Raw genomic sequence first — 22559 nt, forward strand, 5'->3', positions numbered from 1 at the left:
CTGGGCTAACCACGACCGCTTTTGCTAACGGGACACGGGCGCGGCGCGGCCTTAAACGCGCGGGGGGATTAGGATTAGGCGGCCGCGGCCATCGTCGGCGGCGCATCGCAATCGTGCGGCCGAGGCGTTTAGCTGTGTTTAAATCCGGGAGATCGGAGAGCAAATATCTCGGCTCGATCACGCGGACGTTAGCTAAAGCCATTCGTTTCCTGAACAATAAATGAACTGCCACGTAAATAATTTTGATGACATGACATACTATTTATAAAGTGAGAGAAGAAAATAATTTCGTGGGAATGAAATCATGTGCAAACTGATTTCAAGATTTTTGTCTTGCATATAGTCTTGGAAACACTAAAAATGAAACTATGTATTGTGAACTACTCTCTCCGTCCTAAAAAATACACGTGAAAAGGTCAATGTTAGTGAAAAATTACATATATACCTCTATGAAGATGTAATCATTGCACTTTGGAAGGAGAAAAAGGAGAAAAAGATAAGTTATGTGATCCAATTTCTAAATATGCACTTATTTTGGGATAAATTTTGAAGTAGAAATGTATTTATTATGGGACGGTATTTCTTCTTGACGCGGCACGGAAACCAAGAATGGCCTAACACGCAACGCGCCGTATCTAGCGGCTGGCTGGGATACCGTGACAGCGCGGTGTTGTCTACTCGGCTGGATCGGCGTATCTGAGGCTGACCGGCGGGTCCCGCGTGAGTTTGTGCACAGATTAGAGTCGATGGGGCTGGTGCGTGCTCTCGTGTTGACTTTTCGTAATCTCGGGGTTACTTTTGAGGCAGCCGACAAAACATCTACGCCTCGAGTATTCAGAATACGTTTTGTCTAGGCTCGAGAATTCAGAATACACCGCCAGATACTGTCGGTTCCTCCCTCGATGCTCATTGTCAACCACACCTCGACCTAAGGCCAGTGGAAGTTTTATAGAGGTTTCATGCACATTAAATACGATGATACATCAGCATATGTGATGATATGACATGGTAGTTATGAAGTGAGAGAGGGAAGGAGTTTGATCAGGATGAAACTGTGTATACACTGTTTCCAAGACTATGAAATCTATTGAAACTTGCATTGTGGGCTATAGAGTTTCATTTCATCTAACCATATCCAATCACATGCCTCACAATTAAATGTCATGGGCATCCTATAAAATCGTGAAATGAAACTGTGCACTGGAACTCCCTATTTCATTCATGAGAATACACCTCACGGGATGATGTGGCATCCTTAAAAATAGTGCATGCAATGAAATCTTACACTGGGACTAGCCTAACTTGCACGCATTTCGCGTGATGAACCAGCGGCTTGCAACACAGGTAGGTAGGTAAAACACAACACAAAGCTAGCAAAGTTTGTAACAAGCTGGAAAAAAAAAAGCGCAATGCAAATTGCAAGGCTTAAAAAATGTGTAGCATCCTGTGTATTGGACTATGCCAAAGGATAAATAAAACTAAACTAGCTTTGCCAGGCGCGAGGGCCTCACACAAACACAGAGTTCGACACATGTCAGGCCGTGATGTCATGCCTCCCATTATCTAAAATTGCCTGTCACGCCTCATTCGAGATCGCGGTTTCTAAACAAATCCTAAACCCCATGTTAGCCGACTGGTCCCCCTGTCTGCCGAGGAGCACTCTCTCCCACGCCACGCTCCCCATGGTCAGACATCCCTGAAACCCCCCCATTCCAACTCGATGCGTCGTGGGGTCAAGCAGCAGACTGTACAAAGCGGGGCCTAGCGAACGAACCGGGGCGTGGGTGGCGCCCGTTGCCGCGGTGCCGCCAGCGCCCGCCGCGGCCGAGAACGTGGACATCTCGCGTTCTAGTCCGTAGGAAAAGTGCTTCGGGGCGAAGGCAAGCGTGGGGGGCGCCGGCGCAGCGGCGCGTGGCGGGCGGCGCGTGGCGACGCGTGCGGGGAGCCGGGCGATAGAAAAATGGCCGCGCAGGTGACATGTCGAGGCCGGGGCTCCGCTACGTGTCCCGGCTGTCCGCGCCCCTGCGCGCGCTAACGGTCTGGCCGTCCGGGTGTCGCACCTCGCACGGTCGGACACGGCGGGGCCAGGTTGGAATCTTGGGCGGTGTGCGCCGTGTTCTTCTTTGTTACCCTTTGCAAACTCGAACGGATCGAATGTGCTCAATCGGTGGGTAGGTACTGACGTGGCGCACTTGTTTTTCCCTTCACAGTTTGATGAAGGAGATGCAGGATTTGCTCACTGGTGGCCGAGCATGGAGGAGCTTCTCCGTTGCTGGCGTCACTGCATACAAAACCTCCGGAAAGATAACGAGGCCAGACGTGCGGGCCGTGCGGCTGCGGTGGTAGGTGCACAGACCACATCACATCGAATTAATCGTACCTTAAAAAAAATATCTTAGGGTGACAGCGACCATGTTTCTCTATCGGGAAAGCGAGTCAGTGCCACCACCTGGACGAAGGGGACGGATGGAGTATGGACGACGCAGAGTGCTAGCAGAGTCCCGGCTTGGCTCCTGGCCCCACGCGCCGAACCACGCCCCACATCAGCCTCAGCCAGACCCCCAGAGCCGTCCGCGGATATCAGTGTCAGTGTCACTTGCTTTTCATGGACCATGGGGCCCGGCCCGGCCCCTCGATCTCTTTCCGGAACAGAGATTAGCGTGACCAAGCCCAAAATCACAAGAGAGTCAAGTCTCCGTTTCGGTACCAGATCAGATAATCTCGTGGACGAGTCGTCGACGCGGCCTCACTCCTCTCCTCTTTCGGCAAGATCGAGAAACCGAGCGAGAGCCCGCGCTTTCGGCCTCGCCTTGTCGGCACGCGCGAAATTACACGGAAGTCGGGGACCTGCCGTGGGCCGTGGCGTGCGCTGGTGGTGTGAGGTGTCTGGTGTGCGAAACAGAGCTCGGCAGGTCGGCGAGGCCGCCCAAGACCGGTATTCCTGTGCAGCTTCATGTAGTTTCTTAGCTACTCACCCCTTCCAAAAAGAATTCAATTCTTGCTTCTCGAAAAATCAAACAATTTTTATCAAATTTATAAAAATGTACTAACATTCATATCTCCAAATAGGTTTATATGAAAATATATTACATGATTAATCTATAGATATTTATTTTATATCATAAATATTAATACTATTTTGTATAATTTGGTGAAACTTGAGATTGGTTGACTCAAGAGTTGCATTTTTTTTGACGGAGGGAGTAGTTGGCTTCCAATATTTGAGATTCGTGCTCACAATGCCAGTCGTTAGATGCATCTCCGTTCTCCTCGAACCCTAGCCCGTGTGTGCACGCCGCCGCCTACCACGCTCGCCGCCACCAGCCCCATGGGCGCGGCCCTGCGCGCCGGCCGCGAATGCGCCGCTCCCCTCGGCGCACGCGGTCGCCCGACCTGAGTGCTGCCAGCCACAGCCCTAGGCTCCGCCGCCTCCCACGGGCGCTGCGCGGCCAGCGACGCTGTGCCCGTGCAGCAGCCCGCGGCCTCGCACGCTGTTGGCGCCGTAATTGTTGTTGCCTATCGCCGAGAAGAAAACAACCAGAACTGGAAATGTTGATCTTTGTTCGTAAAAATGTTGAATCCATTCTTTTTAAATGTTGAAATAGGTTATGAAAAATGTTGAATGTAGTACATTCTTTTAGAACGCTGATTGATTTTCAGAAAATGTTGAATCTATTATTCTTAGACGTTGGTTCAATTTTCAGAAATTGTTGATTGTGATCAGTTGAAATGTTGATTTACACTTTTATTTGGGCCATAGGCCTTAAAGCTATCAAGCTTAACCAATTTGCGGAAGTCATATAGGAGCCCCGCCCAAGGCACGGCGCCGGCAAAGGGCAGCGCGCGTGCGCGCCGGCCGCCGGGGCCAGGGCCGGGGGAGCCCGGGTCCGTGGACGGCCGCGTGCGTGGCTCGGTGTGGGCGGTGGTCGTGCGCCGCGAATGCCGGTAACGATAGGACCGGGCTGAAACGGCGCGACGAGTTCAGTTCGTTCGTCCCACAACCAGCCAGGCCCGCGCTCTTGGCCCGTCCGTGGACGCCGCTGGTTTTCTCTGAGGCCCGTGGACACTTTCATCTTGGGGGCTGAAACTTGGCAGGAACGAAGACGGGCCTCTCTCTGCTGGCCTGTTAGGTAGGATACCCGTAAACGGGGCCATGTTGTTTTCCGGCGCTGGATTTCTGGTCTGCTAGGAGAACCTGTCTGGTCTGAATTTCTGACGGTGCTGCAAACTGCAAACTGCAACTGCTCTCCCTCTGGTCCAGCAACTTCATCGGGGTCCAAAAAAAGTTCATCTGACGAAACCAAGTGCCGGCTGCGGTGCACAGCTGATCCTTGTTCCTTGAGTCGCTGGCGCCGGCACCTTGAGAATTAGATGTTACCAAGGATACGCCTGCCGTTTCCAGCTTTCTCCTGCATCAGATGTTCAGACTTCAGAATCCAGATACCGGAATCTCAGATACCAGCACTGTCTTAGTTATAGGAGTACTTTAAGTCTTTAGCAGCGCACGCGGAGTGCTCGCCTGTAGCTCTAGAGCAGACCTAGAAAGAATCCGGATCCTGAAGATCCGTTTCCAGCTGCCGGCGATCGCAGGGCAACGATTACGATCGCAACCTCCTGCTCCCGGAACCAGTATGCCCTCAATCATAGAAGGAGAACCGGTTATAATATTGGATCGGCGGATCGCGATATCATTCCCGGTGATTATCACGGTCCTCCTCTGAATAAACTATATCAGGATCGCGAGCACTGTTTAATCAGATGATCGAAAAGATCATGGGAGCAGCAGGATGCCGATGGTTAGGTCGCATTCACATGGCACCGGCATCACTGTCTTCTGCTGCATCCCCAATTACCTTCTCCCCACCTCCCCCCCACTACAGGACCATCCTTCACCAGTGTTCTAGTGGCACCACTTGAGTCGACCCAGCCAGCCTGCCTGCCAGAAGAATGAAACCCTTCTTTGATTCAGAGAAAGGGAAACGCCTGAACATTATTCAGCCAACCACCTGATGGTAATGGCATGTTAACCATCTGAACCAACAACGTGGTTAACAGTTAGCACGCGCAGAAAGTACTACCTCATCACTGCTGCAGTGGTGTCCTGCACTCCTGCTGCATCGGCCAGCTCCGTTCGCTACCGAGGAGAATGCTGCGGCTTGCGGCTGCGATGGATCGGAGAGGGAGGCCGGGTGGGGCAGGCATAATGGAGAGGGTGTCATGGCGTGTCCGGTCGCTGCCGCCCGGAAGTTTCCTCGAAAGCGCCGTGGTCCCTCTCAGTCTCCGTCCTCCCAGCTACCTTGGCTGCGAGCAACGGAATACAAGGGTCGGCTTCAGTTACATGTTGCTTTGTCCTGCGCCCCCAGCCGCATCGCCCTCAAAATCGCATGATTGGATGGATCCCGCTGATCACAAGGCTCGCTCAACTTGCTTGCTTGCTGCAGCTGCACTGATCGATTCAACTGATTCAGATCCAACCACGTACTACGCGATCTTCTTCGGCTTTCCACTTCATCTCTTCGCACATTCTTGACACATTTCACCGAAGTTCCTGTGAAACTCGTGCAGTAATTTTCAGAGGCGGGTATTTGATACAAGGTGATAAACTTTAGCAGAGTCATATTGAATGTTCGGATGCTAATTAGGAGGATAAAATATGAGCTAATTACAAAACTAATTGCACAGATGGAGTCTAATTCGCGAGACGAATGCTAATTAATCCATCATTAGCAAATGGTTACTGTAGCAACACATTGTCAAATCATGGACTAATTAGGCTTAATAGATTCATCTCGCGAATTAGACTCCGTCTGTGCAATTAGTTTTATGATTAGACTATGTTTAATACTCCTAATTAATATCAAACATCTAATGTGACAAGTGCTAAAGTTTAGTTAGGTATCAAACGCACAGTAAGACCTAGAACAGGGACTTGGCAGCCAGGCAAACATCTTTCCCGATGTGTCAGTGACAGTTTCACCGCGAGATAGATGCAGCAGGTCGGCAGCAGAGGATACCGGCGGCGGTCACACTCACATCAGCGTGGCTTGAGCCTGACGACTTGACCCGATGTCCCGATCCGACCCCAATAATTCTCTCCCGCCAGTGGATTTCCTGGCCATCCCGCGCGCAGGGCCCGCCGCCGCATCCCCACCCCCCGGCATCCCATGTCGTGGCGAGGTAGTTGGCCTTGCGCGCGCGCTCGCCCTCCCGTCACTCGTCGCGCGTCAGGATCAGGACGCTGGGGGGGGGGGGGGGGGGGGGGGGGGGGGTGGGGGGGCTGGGGGCAGCTATTAAAGGCGCGAGGGATCCTTGCAACCAAAGCCACTGCCCACTGCCATTACTTCTTCTTCCCAAACCGGAAGCCGCAAAGCGGACGAGGTGATGATGTTCGACGCGCGGCGGTTGCCTGAAATGGCCGGCGACCGCATGACTTCCGCTCCGAAGGCTGGTTCCTCCGCCCGGAAACGCGCCCGCGGTTAGGTGCGGTGTGGGCTCGCCGCTTCCGCGTGCGTGTGTATATTAGTATATATACAACAGGTGACTGGTGTCGTCGATCGTTGCTGCGGCGAGGCAGTGAATGGTCATCATGGCCGGGATGCTCCCCGGCGTGGAGTGCGCGCGGAGGCGGCGGCTCCGGCAGGGCGGGGCGGGGCCGGGCGGGGAGGTGGGCGGGGGCACGAGGCGGCCATCCTTCTGCCTGTACGCGGCCGGGCACGGAGGGCACCCGGCCGCTGGCCATGGCGGCGCTGGCAGCTCCGGCAAGGTAAGGGAACTGATCGCCCGTCTTGCCATTCGACGCTACATTTTTGGTTGTCGTTGATGATTTGTCTCCAGCAGCGGAGCAGCGTGATGGAGATGCTACACGGGTGGACGCTGGACAGCCATGCCCGGGAGGCCAAAGAGCGGCTGGACCAGAAGCTCAGGAGCAAGAGGGAGGCCGCCATCAAGAGGTAACCAAGAACTCAACGCGTCGATCGATGCGCCCAGAGACTTGCTCAGTGTCAACCTGAACAGGTTACTTACGGTTTGATCCTGCAGGCATCACAGCACGGGGAGCATAAAGCTGAGCCGGCCCCACCACCACGGGGGCGCCGGTGCCGCCGCCGCCGCCGGCGCGGACGAACGCGGCGAGAGCTCAGCGGCGTCGGCGATGTGCGGTGTGCAGAGGGAAGTGTACTCGAGGAAGGGCGTGATGCGGCGGCTGATGCGGTGGAGCCGGCCCCGGTGGGCCGCGGCGGAGCAGGCGGAGTGCGCGGTGTGCCTGGACGATTTCCGCGCGGGCGACGTCCTGGCGCACCTCCCCTGCGGCCACCGCTTCCACTGGGCTTGCGCCGCGCCATGGCTGGAGGGCACCTCCCGATGCCCCTTCTGCCGCGCCGCCGTCGACGCCAACCCACCACAGCCCGCCGCCGGCGCCTAGCCCTGGTGCCGGCGGCCCCGGCCGGTGTGCGCCTACCTCGGCTAGAAAGCAAAGCAAAGCTAATCTGCCGCCGATCAAGCTCGGCAGCGAGCTAAGCCACACCATTGCCGTGCCGTCGGGAAAGTGGAGACGAGCGCGATGCGCACGAGACATCCGTGAACCTGTTGCCGGTTTCGCGCGCACCCGGCGCGTGTCGATCCGGCCGTGTCCCGTGTTCCCTAGAGCAATCGATGAGCGTTTTTGCCGTGGCGAGTAGTCACTCACTGAACAGTGTGTTAGAGATTCCAGGGTACTCCTTTCCGTGTAAATTGTCGTCTGATCCAGGAGGAAGGGAACTGTAATTTCGACCGAAAGCCTTGGTTTACAGTTTTGCTTTGAACTTAAATTGCTCATTTGAAGTTTTGAGTCGGGGTCGGAGGTCCCCTTTGGGACAGTGGATTTTGTTCCCTGTGATGACACAGGATTTGAACCCATTCTCGGTTTGATCCTGTCGTGGAACTTGTGCTTTCCAAAGGAGGCCGAGTGATGCGATACCCTTTTTTTTTTGGAAGGAATGATGCGATACCTATTCCGTTGCTGATTCTGATACGCCATATCCAAATGTGCTAGTGGCAGCACTACCAGACTTGTCGTCTGCACAGTGCAGAAAGCCAGAGACTGCCATACTGCTCGAGTGACCGGAGCTGACTCAGTCGTTTGGACACAGCGATGCCTCCCAGAGACTGACCGCTGAGCTAGGCAATCTCCCGGCTCTGGCCTAGCTGCAGATCAGAATTCAGAAACCAGCCGGACTCGGCGTTCCAGCGGGCTCGCGACTGGTCCTCGTCGATCTAGTCGTCATCCTCATCCTAGACACTAGACCTGCTTGGCTCATCCGAGCGATCCCATCCCGGACCGGCGCGCGGGCGCAGTCACGTGTGCCGCCCGGGACGGCGATCCTTGTCGCCATCCTCCTCCGAATCCGGCGCAGAAAAAAAAAAGCTTGGCGTGGTGCCTCCAATGGCGCATGCGTCAGCGTCACGTCCGTTTCTACCACGCCGTGGCAGCGACTTTACCACCACCACCACCACCCCTCAATGGCCGGTGAAAGCTTTGTGTTGTGTTGGTGTGAGCACGAAAGTGGTAGGGTTTCTAGAGACCTGCCTCGTGGCCACAGCCTTGCTGGTGTGCTTGGCGCTGCCGCTGGAAAAGCTTTGGCTGAAAGGAGTTGCATCACAATAATGGAGGGGAGATCTGCTTGGGCTGAATCGTGTCAAACAAGATCATCTTCCTTTTTTTCTTTTTTTCTGATTGCTTTCTTCATAAAGAAAAGAAAGGCAGGCGTTAATGGGTCATGGGCCCTGGAACGCGTACGCGTGATGGGCCATCAACATCCTCTGAAAAAGTCCGTTACAAGCCCAGGTTCAGGCGTTAAGCGGTCAGCCGTTACTGCGCATGAGTTTGTCCTCAAAAAAAAATAAAAAATACTGCGCATGAGTTTAGTCCCACACGGAAACTTGGAACACCAGTTGAGCAGTTGCTTCAGCATATAATCAGGGGTTAGGCTACCTTGGCAACATACTTACCTGGACGGGGTCTATGGGCGATCAAGAAGATCCATGGCCTAGATCAACGATCCACATTGCACTTAGTGGATGCGTTGGTTTACCATCTCCTCAAGTAGGAGAATGGACGTCATAATTTGTGGTAGAGGGGGTACGCGTTCGCGCGGCCCCTACCAATTCGAAGTTAAAATTTGTTTTTAATAGTTTTACATTTTGTGTTAATTTTTTTAGGGCTTGTCAAATTATATATGAAGGCTAAACCAACCACATCATAGTAACATTTGGCAAATGGAGCGTTTTCGATTGTGGCACCGTAGCAAACAACTTTAGCACTGCCACGCTGGTGATGGAAACCTCTGCACCGAAAGGCATTCCACCACGATGTGACGATCGGTAGAAACTACCACGCTAGTGATGGAAACCTGTGACGAGTGACGATCGGTACAAACTAGAAAGATCTGGTGTCATTCATGTCAAACAAAAGCAGCCTTTCTTTACTGAAAGAAAGGTAAATCGTGTTTATCCTTGCCTCGTTAAAGGAAGATCGTAATGGGCCCTGAGCTATAGTTGAATGAAGCGCATATGCCAATGGGCCACCGTAGTCTTGCGGCCCAGGCCGCGTATCCTATATATCTTCTCGTAGTTTTTTTTCACTAAAGACTTCCGCTGTTTGAGATGCATGCGCACAATTCTTATCCTTTGGATTCTTCTTCCACTTCAACCCTAACCCCTGCTCTTGCACACGCCGCCGCCTCCGACCACGCTGTCGCCGGCCCCCGCACGTCGCCGCCCCAACGTCCGCGCCGCTCTCGACCCTAAGCAAGGGCGCACCCCGACGCCCGCACCGCCCCCGGCCCTGCCGGCGCTGCCCCTGCTGCTCGCCGCCGGCCCCTTGCTGTTGCGTGCGACGCCAGCCTCGCGGGCGCCGCCACCGGCCACGCGCGCCGCCCGTCCGCCACCGCTGGCCCCGCGCGCCGCCCCTATAGCTGCCGGCTTCGGGGAAGAAGAAGAAAAAATAGCATCTCCAAAATGTTGAACTTCATGTTATAAAATATTAAATTTGTTATTTCCATATGTTGAAATAGATAATGAAAAATATTGAACACAATGGCTTTCTACCAAATGTTGATATATGATTCGAAAAATGTTGAGTTTATTGTTTTTAAATGTTAGTCTGATTTTGTAAAAATGTTGAATCTAATATACTAAAATGTTGATATTGAATTTTAATTTGGGCCTAATGGACTTTTAAAACCATAAGGCTTAACCACCCCCCGGCGGGCTGCCAATGGACCTATCACGCTACAATTACGAAGGCACACGGGAACTTTCGACATGTTTAACGCAAAAAGAGAAAAGGCATCTATGTACATCCTTTTTAAACCCACGTTCCGAAAAAAAAAATAGTCCCGACCACGAACAGGCTTAGCTTAATCTTGTGTGATCTGTGATCATCGAGAGGCAAAGTCAACGGTTACGATCAATTGGAAGCATAAAGCTTTATACACAAACACAATGCACCTACCTGATGGCGTGGCGTGCGTTGTCAACGGACGACCGTAGCCACGGGCGAGTAGTAAATTGCACCAGCAGCAGCAGCAGCTGATCGGCAAGCAGGTGCAGTATGGGCGTGATTGGTAGGCGGGATGGTGGCGTCCGGAGGACCATCCGGCATCATCTCGTGCACTTGGACGTGATTGGTTGCTCTTCCCGCATCATATGGCTGCACCCTCTCGTTCACTCCACCCCTCCCATCCCGCATCCCTCCATCCGCCCAAAAACTACCTTCCCTCGCGAGCCGGGATGGCACGGTGCAGGTGAGCACGCAGGACCCATATGACATACACCCAAAACTCTTATCCATACATGCAACCAAACACGATTCCGTCTCATACCGGACCAACAACAAAGATAACCAAACACAACTCGGTGCACGATTTCAACCTGTCTCCCGTGAGCCTGGACCGGTCCTCCATACCGGCTCCCTATGCCCGGAGCAACCAATCACGCCCTATAATACTGCAGCCATGCACCTACCAGACTGCTTTGCTCGAGATTGGCTCTGGGCCTCTGGCACCAATTCGACACCCTCGCATGTATGTATACAGCACAAGTAGTTGACGAGAGACTCGGCATAATCCCCAACCTCCGATCGATCCCCAACTCATTCTTCCCTGAACCCCGGCTAGCAGCTGCCGCCATGTTCCGCAAGGTCTTCGCTTGGGTGCTCATCGTCGTCTTCCTCATGGCCGACTTCATGTGCTTCCGCCCCAACAATCTGCTCCACGCGCACTCCCGGTACGTGCACTGTGCATGATCGACTCGCACGATCAGTTGCAGTTCAGGATTTCCGATGCGATCGCGAGCAGCTAACGACATGCTGTGATGCGTGATTCAGGACTAGGTGGGAAGGAGGCATGGATAGCACCCGGCGTTACCCTGGCCGCCGCCGGCGGCGGCGGCGGAGGCAGGTTCAGCAGGAGGAGCGTGTGGAACAGGCGCCTGTCCCAGGGGACGAAGACGAGGTCAGTGGCGGCAGTTCTTGTGCCGCCGCCCCCACCGCAGGTGCGGAGGGTTCGATTTCGGCATCGACCTAGGTGCTACTGTGCTAGCTTGATCTGATCCGCTTGCGTGTCCTTCAATTCCGTGGACATACACGTAATAGTGTGTAGTTTTGAAACGTTCGTGCATCTGTCGCAACGATGAAGACTGCCGTTTGGGCACACTTACTCTCCTTGTACACGTCACTGTTTACCTATATGATGGCCGGCAGGAGCATCGGCAGGAGCAAAGCCAGAATTTAATATTGAGGGGCAAAGTGTAGTAAATAGATTATTGAGTGAAGAGATTATTGAGAAACTCACAGAGCATAATGAGCAATATATGCTAATGTCAGTCAGGATATATTCATGTCGGGATAAATTATTAAGTATTATTTGACATTGATATTCGCGTCGCAATGGCAATATATTTGCCAAGACTAGAATCTTCAGTATTTAGGAAATTAATCTTATATCATCATATTAATTATATTTTTGGACGGTGATTTACTTTTGATTAGGACTACTTAATTTTAAATTTACTATTGATAAGTTTACCCTCATTGTTCTTTTACATATTTGATTATATGCATTGTTCAACTAAAAAATAATATGTTAACATAAACTAACAATACATTTTAGGAGTTTGGCATAAATGTTTTATAAAGCCTCGTGTACTTGTTTAGAAAGGGAAAATGATCTAAAATAACAGAAATAAACATGCTTCACTTGTTCGTTGAATACATGAGAAGAAGAAGAAAACCTAATGTCCCTGTAGTGTAATTTTAAAATTTAATTCAATTTTAACTAATCAACAAATAACTTGAAAAGCAATAGTCTGGTCATGATCAACAATTTTTCATTAACAAAAATTAAGAATATTGAATAAAAGAAAAATTACATATCCATCTACTTTGCTTAATATTCGGTGCACCAATTTACCAAATTATTGCACTAGCTTGGGAATTTAACAAGTTGTTGGACCAATCTACACCCACCTATCGAGTTATTGTACTAAATTGGACATTTTATAAGTTGTTGGACCTAATTATTTTATGGTGGATGCAATTTACTCTAGATTTTTAGGTGCTACACTTTTTTTTGATTTGAGTTATGATGAAAATTTGTGTGCAATAGTAGAGTGCAAGGGGGCATAGGCCCCCTCCAGCCTCACCCCTAGCACCGGAGGTGGAGTCGAGATGGCATAAACCACCCCAAATCCAAACCTCCGGTTGTGATTATCGACGCGGTGGTCACTAGACTCTGGCGTCCCCTTCTCGAAAAAAGCTACATCAGCGACATGCATTTGGAGTGCCTGCTTGAGATCCCCGAGGAACTAGTTCAGGCTGGTCGATGAGGGAGCTGAACGTCTTGCCGTCGGTGACGAGTAGCTTAATGCGGTTGCTGAGATATGAGACCGCGTGCTGCAGATTGGAGACACACTTTTCGACTTCTGGCTTCCAAGCATCGAATTCCTTATTTGTCAGTCATTTCCTTCATTGCCATCTTCAGTTCAACAATCCCCCTTGTTTCTCTTTCTGAGCATGGAGAGGATGCAGTCAAACTACTCATCGATCTTCATATGGAGTCGAGTTTGGTGGTCGTGACTCGTGAGACACTGCTAGGGTCATGCCTGTGTGATACCGGTTGTTACCGAACTACCAGGGGAGGATTAGTAGCATTAGGATCTTCCTCCGTCCCAAATTACTATTCGTTTTAGCTTTTTCACGTACATAGTTTTTAATATGCACCTAGCTATATACTTATGTCTACATACATAGCAAATTATGTATATAAAAAACTAAAATAAATAGTATTTTAGGATGGAGGGAGTATTTGATGGAACTATGTATCTCAAGCCATGGCGATCGCCTCTTGCCGTCGCTGGCGTGTCAACACGCTCGGTCAAGTTTACGGTACAAAGATAGTTCAACTTCTTCTCCACGCGGTGAGTGCCAAACAACAACAGCCCCTTGGCCTCGAATAAATGGGCCTAAACTATTATTTATTATCTAAGTATATGCTTCATGTGCCATCGTATACTGTTGGCATGGTATCTCGTGAATTATTGTTTTTGCAAGCTACCCCTTAGGCTCGAATAACTGGGCCTAAACTTATTACTAGTGATTTGCGCGCGCCCATGCGTGCACAGAGGGTAGCGACTTTATGGACGAGCATAAGCCACTATTGGAACATAAAAAATATTTGAAATGAAAAATACATATTTGGTTAAGCTACATCTTAAGAGTATTATCCCTTTATCATGCAGAAATTGGAAGCTTCGTTTGAACAATAAAAATTCACAAGAGTCATCAGTTTTAATCCTTTACTAAGCACATAAACCAAAATTTTACGTAGTAAGTAGATGACGGTATGGAGCGAAACTTCGAGATATAATGCTTCATTTGGCTAGACACATGCCAACTTTGCAGCTTTAACTTCTATATAAGCTCTCGCAAAATCGTTGATGCATAAGTTGAAGATTCCAATGGAATATTGGGGCCTAATAAGGACTCCTAAAATTGGATTGCAGTTCAAGGGATAACAACTAAAATACTGAATTAAATTATTGTCATGAAAAAAATTCAGATGCTGCATAGTGCTCTTAGTATGGTGATAAACTTATGAAAAATGGCAAAACGTTAATAGTACAAGAAGTTCTGCCTGCATAGAAGTGCTATGTTTTTTTTAGTTAGTCTATCCTGATATACGACAATATATCAGAGTCAATTATTTATTGCTAGTTATGATGCAGCCTAGAGAAGAAGCTATTTGCACCTCTAGACCACGAAACAACAGTTTTTATGCATGGTTCCATTCTGCACGGCAACATGACATCCGCTCAATCCGAATCCCACTGCTTGAGAAGCCAGAACAGCAGTGAGATCCTCAACAAAGAAAAGAAAATATATGTGCTAGAAGCAACAGTTCTAATATCAAGGACTAAATTTTACCTCGTGAACGCATTATGTCGCGCGAGCGCAGGAGGTCACGCACGGCAGAACGCAAGGCCTGGAGGGGCGCGTCGTCGTTGTGTGCCCACCGTTGCACCTCTCATGCACCACCACTGCCATCTACCTGCATGGCCCAGTTAGACCCCTTGTACCCACCCTTGAGCAGCGCGCCATCGGTGAGAAAAGTGGTGTCAATCGGAGTAAAGGGGAGGATAAGAGAGGAAGGCTACAGTGTCAGTCGAAGCAGAGGGGAGGATAAGAGAGGAAGGGTGAGATTTTTTTTCTCCACTGTGGAGAAGAAGCGGTTGGGGTCGAAAGAGTTCTAGGCGAATGAGAAGTCGACACCTATATTTGGAAGTGTAGTATATATATTTTGAAGCGCCTGATGATTTGTTGATAATGTGAGGATGTTAACGCAAAATGCCTTGGGCATTTCTATGCCATTAACCAATGGATAGCCATTCGATGGCTGAAAGAATATCGACTGACGTGGCCAACTTAGCTGGCCGCTGGTTTCGTATATAGTAATATATTTGGAAGTGCAACATGATTGCTTGATAATGTGAGGACCTTCACACAAAATGTCTAGTAATATATTTTGAAGCGTGGGATGATTTCTTGATAATGTGAGGACCTTAACGCAAAATACCTTGAGTATTGCTAAGTTACAAGCCATTGGATTGCCATTTTGTAGTAATTAATGTGAGGACCTTAACGCAAAATGCCTAGTACGTAATATACTTTGAAGCACATGATGATTTCTTAATAGTCCGAGGACCTTAATGCAAAATAACTTGAGCACTGCTAAACTACAAGCCATTGGATGGCCATTCTATAGTAATATATTTGGAAGTGTGGGATGATTTCTTCACAATGCATGGACCTTAACCCAAAATGTTTAGTAATATATTTGGAAGCGTGAGATGATATATTAGTAATGTGAGGACTTTAACAAAAAATGCCTAATAAGATATTTGTAAGCACGGGATGATTTCATGATAATGCGATAACCTTAACACAAAATATCTTGGGCACTGCTAATCTACTAGCCATTGGATGGCCATTCTATAGTAATTAATCTGAGGTCCTTAACACAAAGTGCCTAATAATATACTTTGAAGCGCGTGATGATTTCTTAATAGTGCGAGGACCTTAATGCAAAATGCCTTGAGCACCGATAAGCTAGACATTGGATGGCCATTCTGTAGTAATATGTTTGGAAGCATCGGTTGATTTCTTAATAATAGGAGGACCTTAGCGTAAAATGTCTACTAATATATTTGGAAGCGCGAGATGATTTATTGGTAATGCAAGGTCCTTAACACAAAATGCCTAATAATATATTGGGAAGTGCGGGATGATTTCTTGATAATGCGATGATATTAACGCAAAATGTCTTGGATACTGCTAACCTACTAGCCATTGGATGGTCATTCTATAGTAATTAATGTGAGGACCTTAACACAAAATGCCTAGTAATATAATTTGAAGCACATGTTAATTTCTTAATAATGTGAGGAGCTTAACGCAAAATGTTTTGGACACTGCTAAATCATCCGCAATTAGATGGCTATCCAACGGTCGAAACAATTTCGGTCGACGTGGCCAGTCTAGCTGGCCGCCGAGGGCGCCAGCTTTAATATGTAGGAAGGAATACAGGCCTGATCTAGTTAACCCATCCCGAGCCAACCAAACGAGTCTGGTGTTAATCTTACGTTGGCGGCTTCCCGCTTCCCATATTACCTTCAACGTTGGCGGAAGTGTGCCACGACATACAGGTGCAAAGCTTGTCCTAATGTGCAGGGACGGTGACAGCAAGGGCACCCGCAATGGGTTGAGCTCTCCACAAGAGATCCACATCAGCTTTGGCGAATAAACAAATAAGAGGAGAGAGAAATAGCCGCGTAGCGAGAGTTTCTAGCACGTAGTTCGACGTCGGGTGGGTCCCACACCCCAACCAACGCAGTTTCCCCACGTGAGAGAACAGGCGGCGAGGAAGCTGGGCGTGGCGCGCGGCCGCCGCCGGCGCAAGGCGGTCGGGGCACGAAGCGGGGCTGCTAGAGCATCACCGACGCTGCGGGTAGTCTCCGTTGGGGCGGCGCGAGGAGGAAGGTTGGGTTGAAGATGCCCAACAGGACCTGGTCCATTGGATGTGCTGGCCCATTAAGCAATCACTAGCCACAAATGAGATAACCCTAAGGCTAATTCCCTTACTCCTACCGCACAGAACCAGGGGCCAGGTTCTTGCCGCCAGGTCTCCTGCCGCACGGAACCAAGGGCTAGGTTTCTACCGCCACACTCCAGCTGCCACCAGGTTCCTGTCGCACGTCTCCTAGTGCGCCACCATCGCACGCACCTGTCTGGTGCGCTGCTGCAGTCCTCCCTCCCGGATCAAAGGTTGATCGTGGGGATCTCCGAGTATGTGCCGTAGAGTGCTAGTACGCTTCGGTTCGTCATTCCATCCTGTACATGTGGACTACCGTAGAGGTGTCGCTCGGTTGTGCACTTCGTCAGATCGTACGACTACTTCCTCGACGTCGATCGGATCGACTACTCGCGCTTCATCAAAACTTCCGCTACGACGCGCGACGAGCGAAGATATAACCTATAATCTTCTACTCGCAAGTGATCCTTTTTATGCGGTTGTATTTTTATGTGCTAGCAAGTAACATACCGCGTTTTCTAACAGGTTGGGCCCGACCGCCGGCGCCCCGCATGGGGAGGGAGAGAGGTGCGCGGCGCGACGCATGACCGAGCGCGGACTAGGAGAGGGAGGTGCGCGGCGCCTGACACGGGAAGGGAGGGGTCCGGGGTCACGCTCGACCGCCGAGCGGTGGAGGTGTGGCTGCAGGCCTATCCTCCGGCGTAGTGCGGAGCGCGTACAGGTGGGGGATGGGGGGCAGAGGCTAGAGTGGGGACGGGGAACGGAGGCTGGAGCGGCGCGGCAGCTAGGTGCGGGAGGAGGCAAGGAGTGCGGCAGCGTAGGCGAGGAGGATCAGTCCACCGGCTCAGGGCGTGGCCTGCCGGAGATGCGCCTGCTTGGGTGAGATGGGAAGAAGGGGTGGGAGGGACAAAGTCCTGACATGTAGGACCTACACAATTTAAAAATAAATGTTATAGTCAGTCCTTTACAATTTAGAAATAAATGTTATAGTGATCCGTATTTCTGGATTGTCTGCAAATAGTGTATATAGGTGATGTGGACGAGTTATAAAGAGCTATGACCATTGCGGGTGACGAAAAATCGAACTGTCGCGCCTGCGGTTGCAAGTGGCCGGTACGGTAGGAGACTAGGAGGGGGGCAGCACGCACAGCTAGACCTGGGATTGGATTGACATCCATAATCCAATCAATGATTATCCACTGAAGTCCAATATAATAAACGCTCCTATCCTGTCCAATCCTATTAGAAGCTGCTGCCATCCAATCCTGTCCAATCCAACACCGCTGAAGTCCACATGCATCCAACCAATCCAACGAATCGTGCCGTGCTCTCGCAGTCCACCTTCCTATACATGCCCGCCCGTCCTATACACGCTCCTATACACAGCAGGCGCCTGCCAAAGCATGCTGATGGGCCGGCTAGCTTGGTTCTGCTGTATGCCCCGGCCCAAACAAGCAGTTGTTCATGTACTCGTGTATTCCTAAAACATTAAAAGATAATTCTGATATAAACAGGTGTTCTTCGTTGAAAAGATACTTCACAAGCAACGAAATTACAAGGTCTGTGAATTAGATCCCACCATACATTCAGAGTTTCTAAGCTAGACTTGCAGACATGAAATTGACAGATTGCAACACAAAGAGGTTCAGGCATCAAAATGCATACTACTGTCACTGACTACACACCAGCCACCATCTTGAGAGTTTCAGATTCTGCATTCTCCATCGCAAAAGAAAACTTTTAAGCACCCATTCTTGTCAGATTCACTTCACTGAAGAAGTACCTTTCCTGTGTCATCCGCTGGAGCCTCCTGAGGATGATAATGCAAAGCCACCACCTTGAGAGCTTGAATCCGAAAATTTGCAAAATCTTGGAGAGCACTAATTCCTCACTTGATCGGTCACAATACCTGCACCAAGTTAAAATACATTTAGATTAACAGTTGGAATGACAAAAAAAATCTACAAGCTAATCTAGGAGGAGTAACATTGCATGCAACTGGAAGGGTTCAGACTAGAATAGAGCAGAATAGCTGACAAGCACAAGAAAATATGTTACCATCGTCGTCGTCATCATCTGAGAGGTACGCTTTAAGCCAATCTTTTGTACATATCAGGGCTTCCACCGTTTCAGAACTTAGAGAGTTGCGATATTTGTCAATTACCATGCCAGCTGTACTGAATGTTGATTCAGAGGCTACAGTTGACAATGGAATGGCCAAAAAGTCACGAGCCATCTTTGCTAGTACAGGATATTGATCTTGGTTTCTTTTCCACCATCTCAGCACATCGAATTCTTCACAGGGCACACTCTTTGGAAAGATTGAACTACGATCAATATCAGGGGGAAGTTCTTTGCAAGATGTCCTAACATGGTTCTGCAAGTGAGATATTCCAATACCTTTGTGATAAGGCAACTTTGACCCGCAATGCTTGCATTTTCCTTTTCCTTCATTTGGGAATTCTTCAAAATACTGCCACACTACAGATCTTTTCCTGCTGCGATTGGAATGCTGTGCAACTTCACCAGAACTTGCAGCAAGTAGCGCCACACTCTCGCTATTAGACATCATCTCAGACGATCTGTTCACAAAACAATGTTAGAGAGTTCTACTCCCTTCGTTCCAAATTGTAGACCGTTTTGATTCTTTTAGATTCATCTAGACATACAATATATCTAGATGCATAGTAATATCTATGAATTTAGAAAAGCTAAAATGACTTACAATTTGAAACGGATTTGAAACGGAAGGAGTATCATTTAAGCACAGATCGTTTTGTATGACTGAGTTATAGAGAGAATGATATTACTTAAAGTGTTCTGTTTTCTAGAAAAAAGAATTGACTACTGTGTGTCTACAGATCATGACACGCTCATGTACCTGAAAGTTAGAAAGCTGCTCCTTGCTCAAATCAGCAGTTGCGGTTGAGATTATAACACAAGTTTTGCCATGCCATCATCTAGGCCCGTACATTAGGCAGCACAACTGGAGCGATCGAGCCGGGCTCCAAAAAATTAGGGCCCCCAACTATTAGACTTTAACTAGAGGTTAAGAATTTAACTAGAGGTTAAGAAGATATTGGTATGTATTATTCGCCCTTTAATCCTATAACATGAGTACCTAATTTCATATTGCATTTCTTTGTATGCAAAAAAACATGTACTTATTACTCAAATACTGAAATCCAAATATATCTCGATTATTTGTATTTCACTACTATAGTGTATATAGGGCTCCATTTCTTGTTTTGCTTCAGGCCTCAAAATCTCCGGTACGCCCTGCCATCATCATGCAAGGTTGTGGACTTGACACCGGCAAGGACAAGGTTCTTTGCTGCAGGAATTAAGTGGCCATTAGATGGAGAGAACAGAACATAAGGCAAAGGCCTTATAAAACTGAAGAAACTGAATTCTGACAACCAGTATGAAATTCACAAGCTACAGGATGAATAAAGATTGCAGCTAGTTTGAGAACAAATAGCTTAACTGCATCATGCCATCATATCCATGTCTCACAAAAAAATTAGGGGAAATAAACTATAAATTGATTGTTTGAAGATCGAAACATCATTAGAGTGCCTGTAGGAGAATCTGAGAAGACTAGTGCTCATCTTTTTAGAGCTTACTGTTCCACAAGTTCAAGTGATAGTGAATTGTTTAAACAATCATAGAATTAAATCAGTGAGATGAGCAGTTGAGGCATGTCCTGTTGGAGATGAACTATATTAAGTCCTACAGTACATCAGCCAGAGGTACTAACTACCACTGAAATTGCTGTGCTACTATTCCCAAAACTAGTCTGCAGTTCAGAAAGCAGGCCATGGGTACTTACAATTATCAAGAGGCTGGTCATTAGGGCTAAAGAATTGAGACGCGCGGAGGCCGGGGAGGAGGCGCGGCGGCGGAGGCGGAGCCCCGAGGCGCGAGAGATCCCTATCTCAAGTCCAACACGAATTGGATGATCCTGTTCTTTTGAATACAATGGAATCCAACGCTATTGGATCAAAAGCATATGGATGTCCACGATCCAACTAGGTCCAAGTCCAGTGAAGTCCAACTACTAAAATCCAATTGGATATGGATTAGACCTAATCCAATCCCAGGTCTACGCACAGCTCGAGATCCGCGAACAGATAATACTGTACATCTTTTGAACCCGTCGACCGAAACAAATTTAGGCTAGATCACGAACTGCCCTAGTAGATTATCCTTTGCGTGTGGGATTATCATGCGGCAAGGTCAACGATCATCATCAATTGGTTGCATGGAGCTTACTCAAACGTGCACCTGTCCGTCGCCTTGCGTTGTCAACGGCCGACGGACGCCACGTAGTTTTCCGTAAGCGCTTCGGGGTTCAGCCAGCTACTAGCCACCTCTCTCGGTAGGAATACTCCTCAACTACTGTTTGCCCATCTTTTTTCCGATAAGGAAAATTTTATTAATTAAATCTAAGAGTTTTTACGTCGAGTTGATACAAATTTTTTGAACCACTTTTCCAACTTCTGCATTACCAGGGTACACAGCCAAAAGAAAGGTAGAAAAAAACGTATTGTATGCCCATCTAGGTTTAGTATTGTAGCACTAGCAGCCGCCATGGGTCGCAGAGTCCTTGCTTGGTTGTTGCTCTTCGTCTTCCTCGTGGGTTCTTTCGTCGTTATGGTCCGCTCCTCACGTGGGGGTGGGAGGAGCGTCGGCGACGTGACAGTTGGCAATGATGGTAGCATGCCAGCAACGAGAAATTTGTATCTTTGACACCCCAAACACGTGGCTTAGCATATTTGACACTTCACAAAGATTGCCTTCGCAAAATTGATACTTTTATCGTGAACATCTTGATTTTCTTGACATTTTGTATTATTTATCCATTTTACTTTTCTTTTCCATTTGATAGACCAAATTGCACTTTGGATACATGGTCCTACATGATTGGCTCGGTTGGGCAATTGAATCAGTGGCGAGGCAAGACGCGCTCCGCCATCGATCCCATTCGGCAGCCCGCCATCAATCCCATTCGGTGCTCCGAGGCAAGACGCTCTCCGCCATCTGCGCTCGCTGCCGATCGCATCTGCCCGGTTGTCGTTACCAGCAGCTACTTCTCTGCATTCTGCCCGCTCGCCGCTTGCCGTGATCTAAACGTGTGTCAATTTTGTGAAGGCAATTTTTGAAGTGTCAAATATGCGAAGCCATATATTTGGGGTGTCAAAAATACAAATTTCTCGACAGCAACGCCGCCTACAAGGGGCGAACGCAATAATTTTGAGAGAGAAAAAATCATCTAGTACATATAGGTATATCCAGTATATGTAAAAGTGGGTCAAAACGTATCTGTCTCAGCCGAAACATGAAAAACAGGACTGTGGGTCTTCTGTTTGCTCGGCCTGCTGCCTCCCGACATGAATCCTCCCCTCTATGATCCCCGCTCCGTTTTCTGGTTGGCTGCAGCTAGCACTAGGGTTGGCCGCCTTCCTTGGCCCTGGCCGTCCGTCCACATCCATCGGCGCCTGCTATGTGAAAGAGGAGCGCAAGAGAAGAGGACTGATCTGACATGGGGTGCATGCGCCATGCCTTCTGCACAGCCGATCATAGCAGGGGCAGAACAAGTCACAGCGTGATAGCAACGGCCATGGCAGGTGCGGAAGGGCCGGAAGCATGGCCGGCCCCGGCAAGCACAAACGCGGAGGAGGCAGAGCCCATGGTGGGGGCATTTTGCTTTGTTTGCTATCTGTTCAGAATACAAATTTTAAGGGTGGAAAAAGTTTTCGGCTTTGAATTTTGTGAAGGACAAGCTAAAAAATAGCAAGGGGTCGATCGATATTTAAATGATTGTTTGATTACATTTTAGTTTGTTGTTTAGAAGAGACGTAAACATAGTATTAGGAAGCATTTTTTATTCCTGAACGAAAGGAAAACACAAAAAATAAAATAAAAAAATGACAC

At 48.9% G+C, this 22559-nt stretch overlaps 1 protein-coding gene, 3 long non-coding RNA genes and 1 other non-coding gene across 7 annotated transcripts; 3 read left to right on the forward strand and 2 right to left on the reverse strand.

Moving 5' to 3' along the window:
* Positions 1-6287: 6287 nt before the first annotated feature.
* Positions 6288-7818, forward strand: LOC117853815 (uncharacterized). 2 transcript variants are annotated; one of them, XM_034736101.2, is made up of 3 exons: positions 6288-6763; positions 6835-6950; positions 7039-7818. In XM_034736101.2, the coding sequence occupies exons 1-3, from the start codon at positions 6578-6580 to the stop codon at positions 7418-7420; spliced, it is 684 nt and encodes a 227-aa protein (XP_034591992.1). In that variant the 5' UTR covers positions 6288-6577; the 3' UTR covers positions 7421-7818. The 2 variants fall into 2 exon arrangements, with proteins under 2 accessions (XP_034591992.1, XP_034591993.1); XM_034736102.2 differs by having other exon boundaries at positions 6838-6950.
* A 1159-nt stretch (positions 7819-8977) lies between these two features.
* LOC117854279 (U1 spliceosomal RNA) lies at positions 8978-9137 on the forward strand. Its single transcript, XR_004640212.2, has one exon. It is a non-coding gene; the product is annotated as a U1 spliceosomal RNA (small nuclear RNA).
* A 1576-nt stretch (positions 9138-10713) lies between these two features.
* On the forward strand, positions 10714-11908 carry LOC117853817 (uncharacterized). Its single transcript, XR_004640121.2, has 2 exons — positions 10714-11262; positions 11363-11908. It is a non-coding gene; the product is annotated as an uncharacterized lncRNA (long non-coding RNA).
* A 2138-nt stretch (positions 11909-14046) lies between these two features.
* Positions 14047-14820, reverse strand: LOC117853816 (uncharacterized). The gene is made up of 2 exons (XR_004640120.2): positions 14459-14820; positions 14047-14361 (listed from the first exon to the last, which is right to left on the reverse strand). It is a non-coding gene; the product is annotated as an uncharacterized lncRNA (long non-coding RNA).
* Positions 14821-17737: 2917 nt separating this feature from the next.
* LOC117853844 (uncharacterized) lies at positions 17738-21349 on the reverse strand. 2 transcript variants are annotated; one of them, XR_004640130.2, is made up of 5 exons: positions 20455-21348; positions 19504-19956; positions 19023-19204; positions 18681-18933; positions 17738-18531 (listed from the first exon to the last, which is right to left on the reverse strand). It is a non-coding gene; the product is annotated as an uncharacterized lncRNA (long non-coding RNA). The 2 variants fall into 2 exon arrangements; XR_004640129.2 differs by having other exon boundaries at positions 18681-19204; positions 20455-21349.
* Positions 21350-22559: the final 1210 nt, after the last annotated feature.

The sequence above is a fragment of the Setaria viridis genome, chromosome 4 (assembly GCF_005286985.2).
Source record: "Setaria viridis chromosome 4, Setaria_viridis_v4.0, whole genome shotgun sequence".
Taxonomy (NCBI): Eukaryota; Viridiplantae; Streptophyta; class Magnoliopsida; order Poales; family Poaceae; genus Setaria; species Setaria viridis.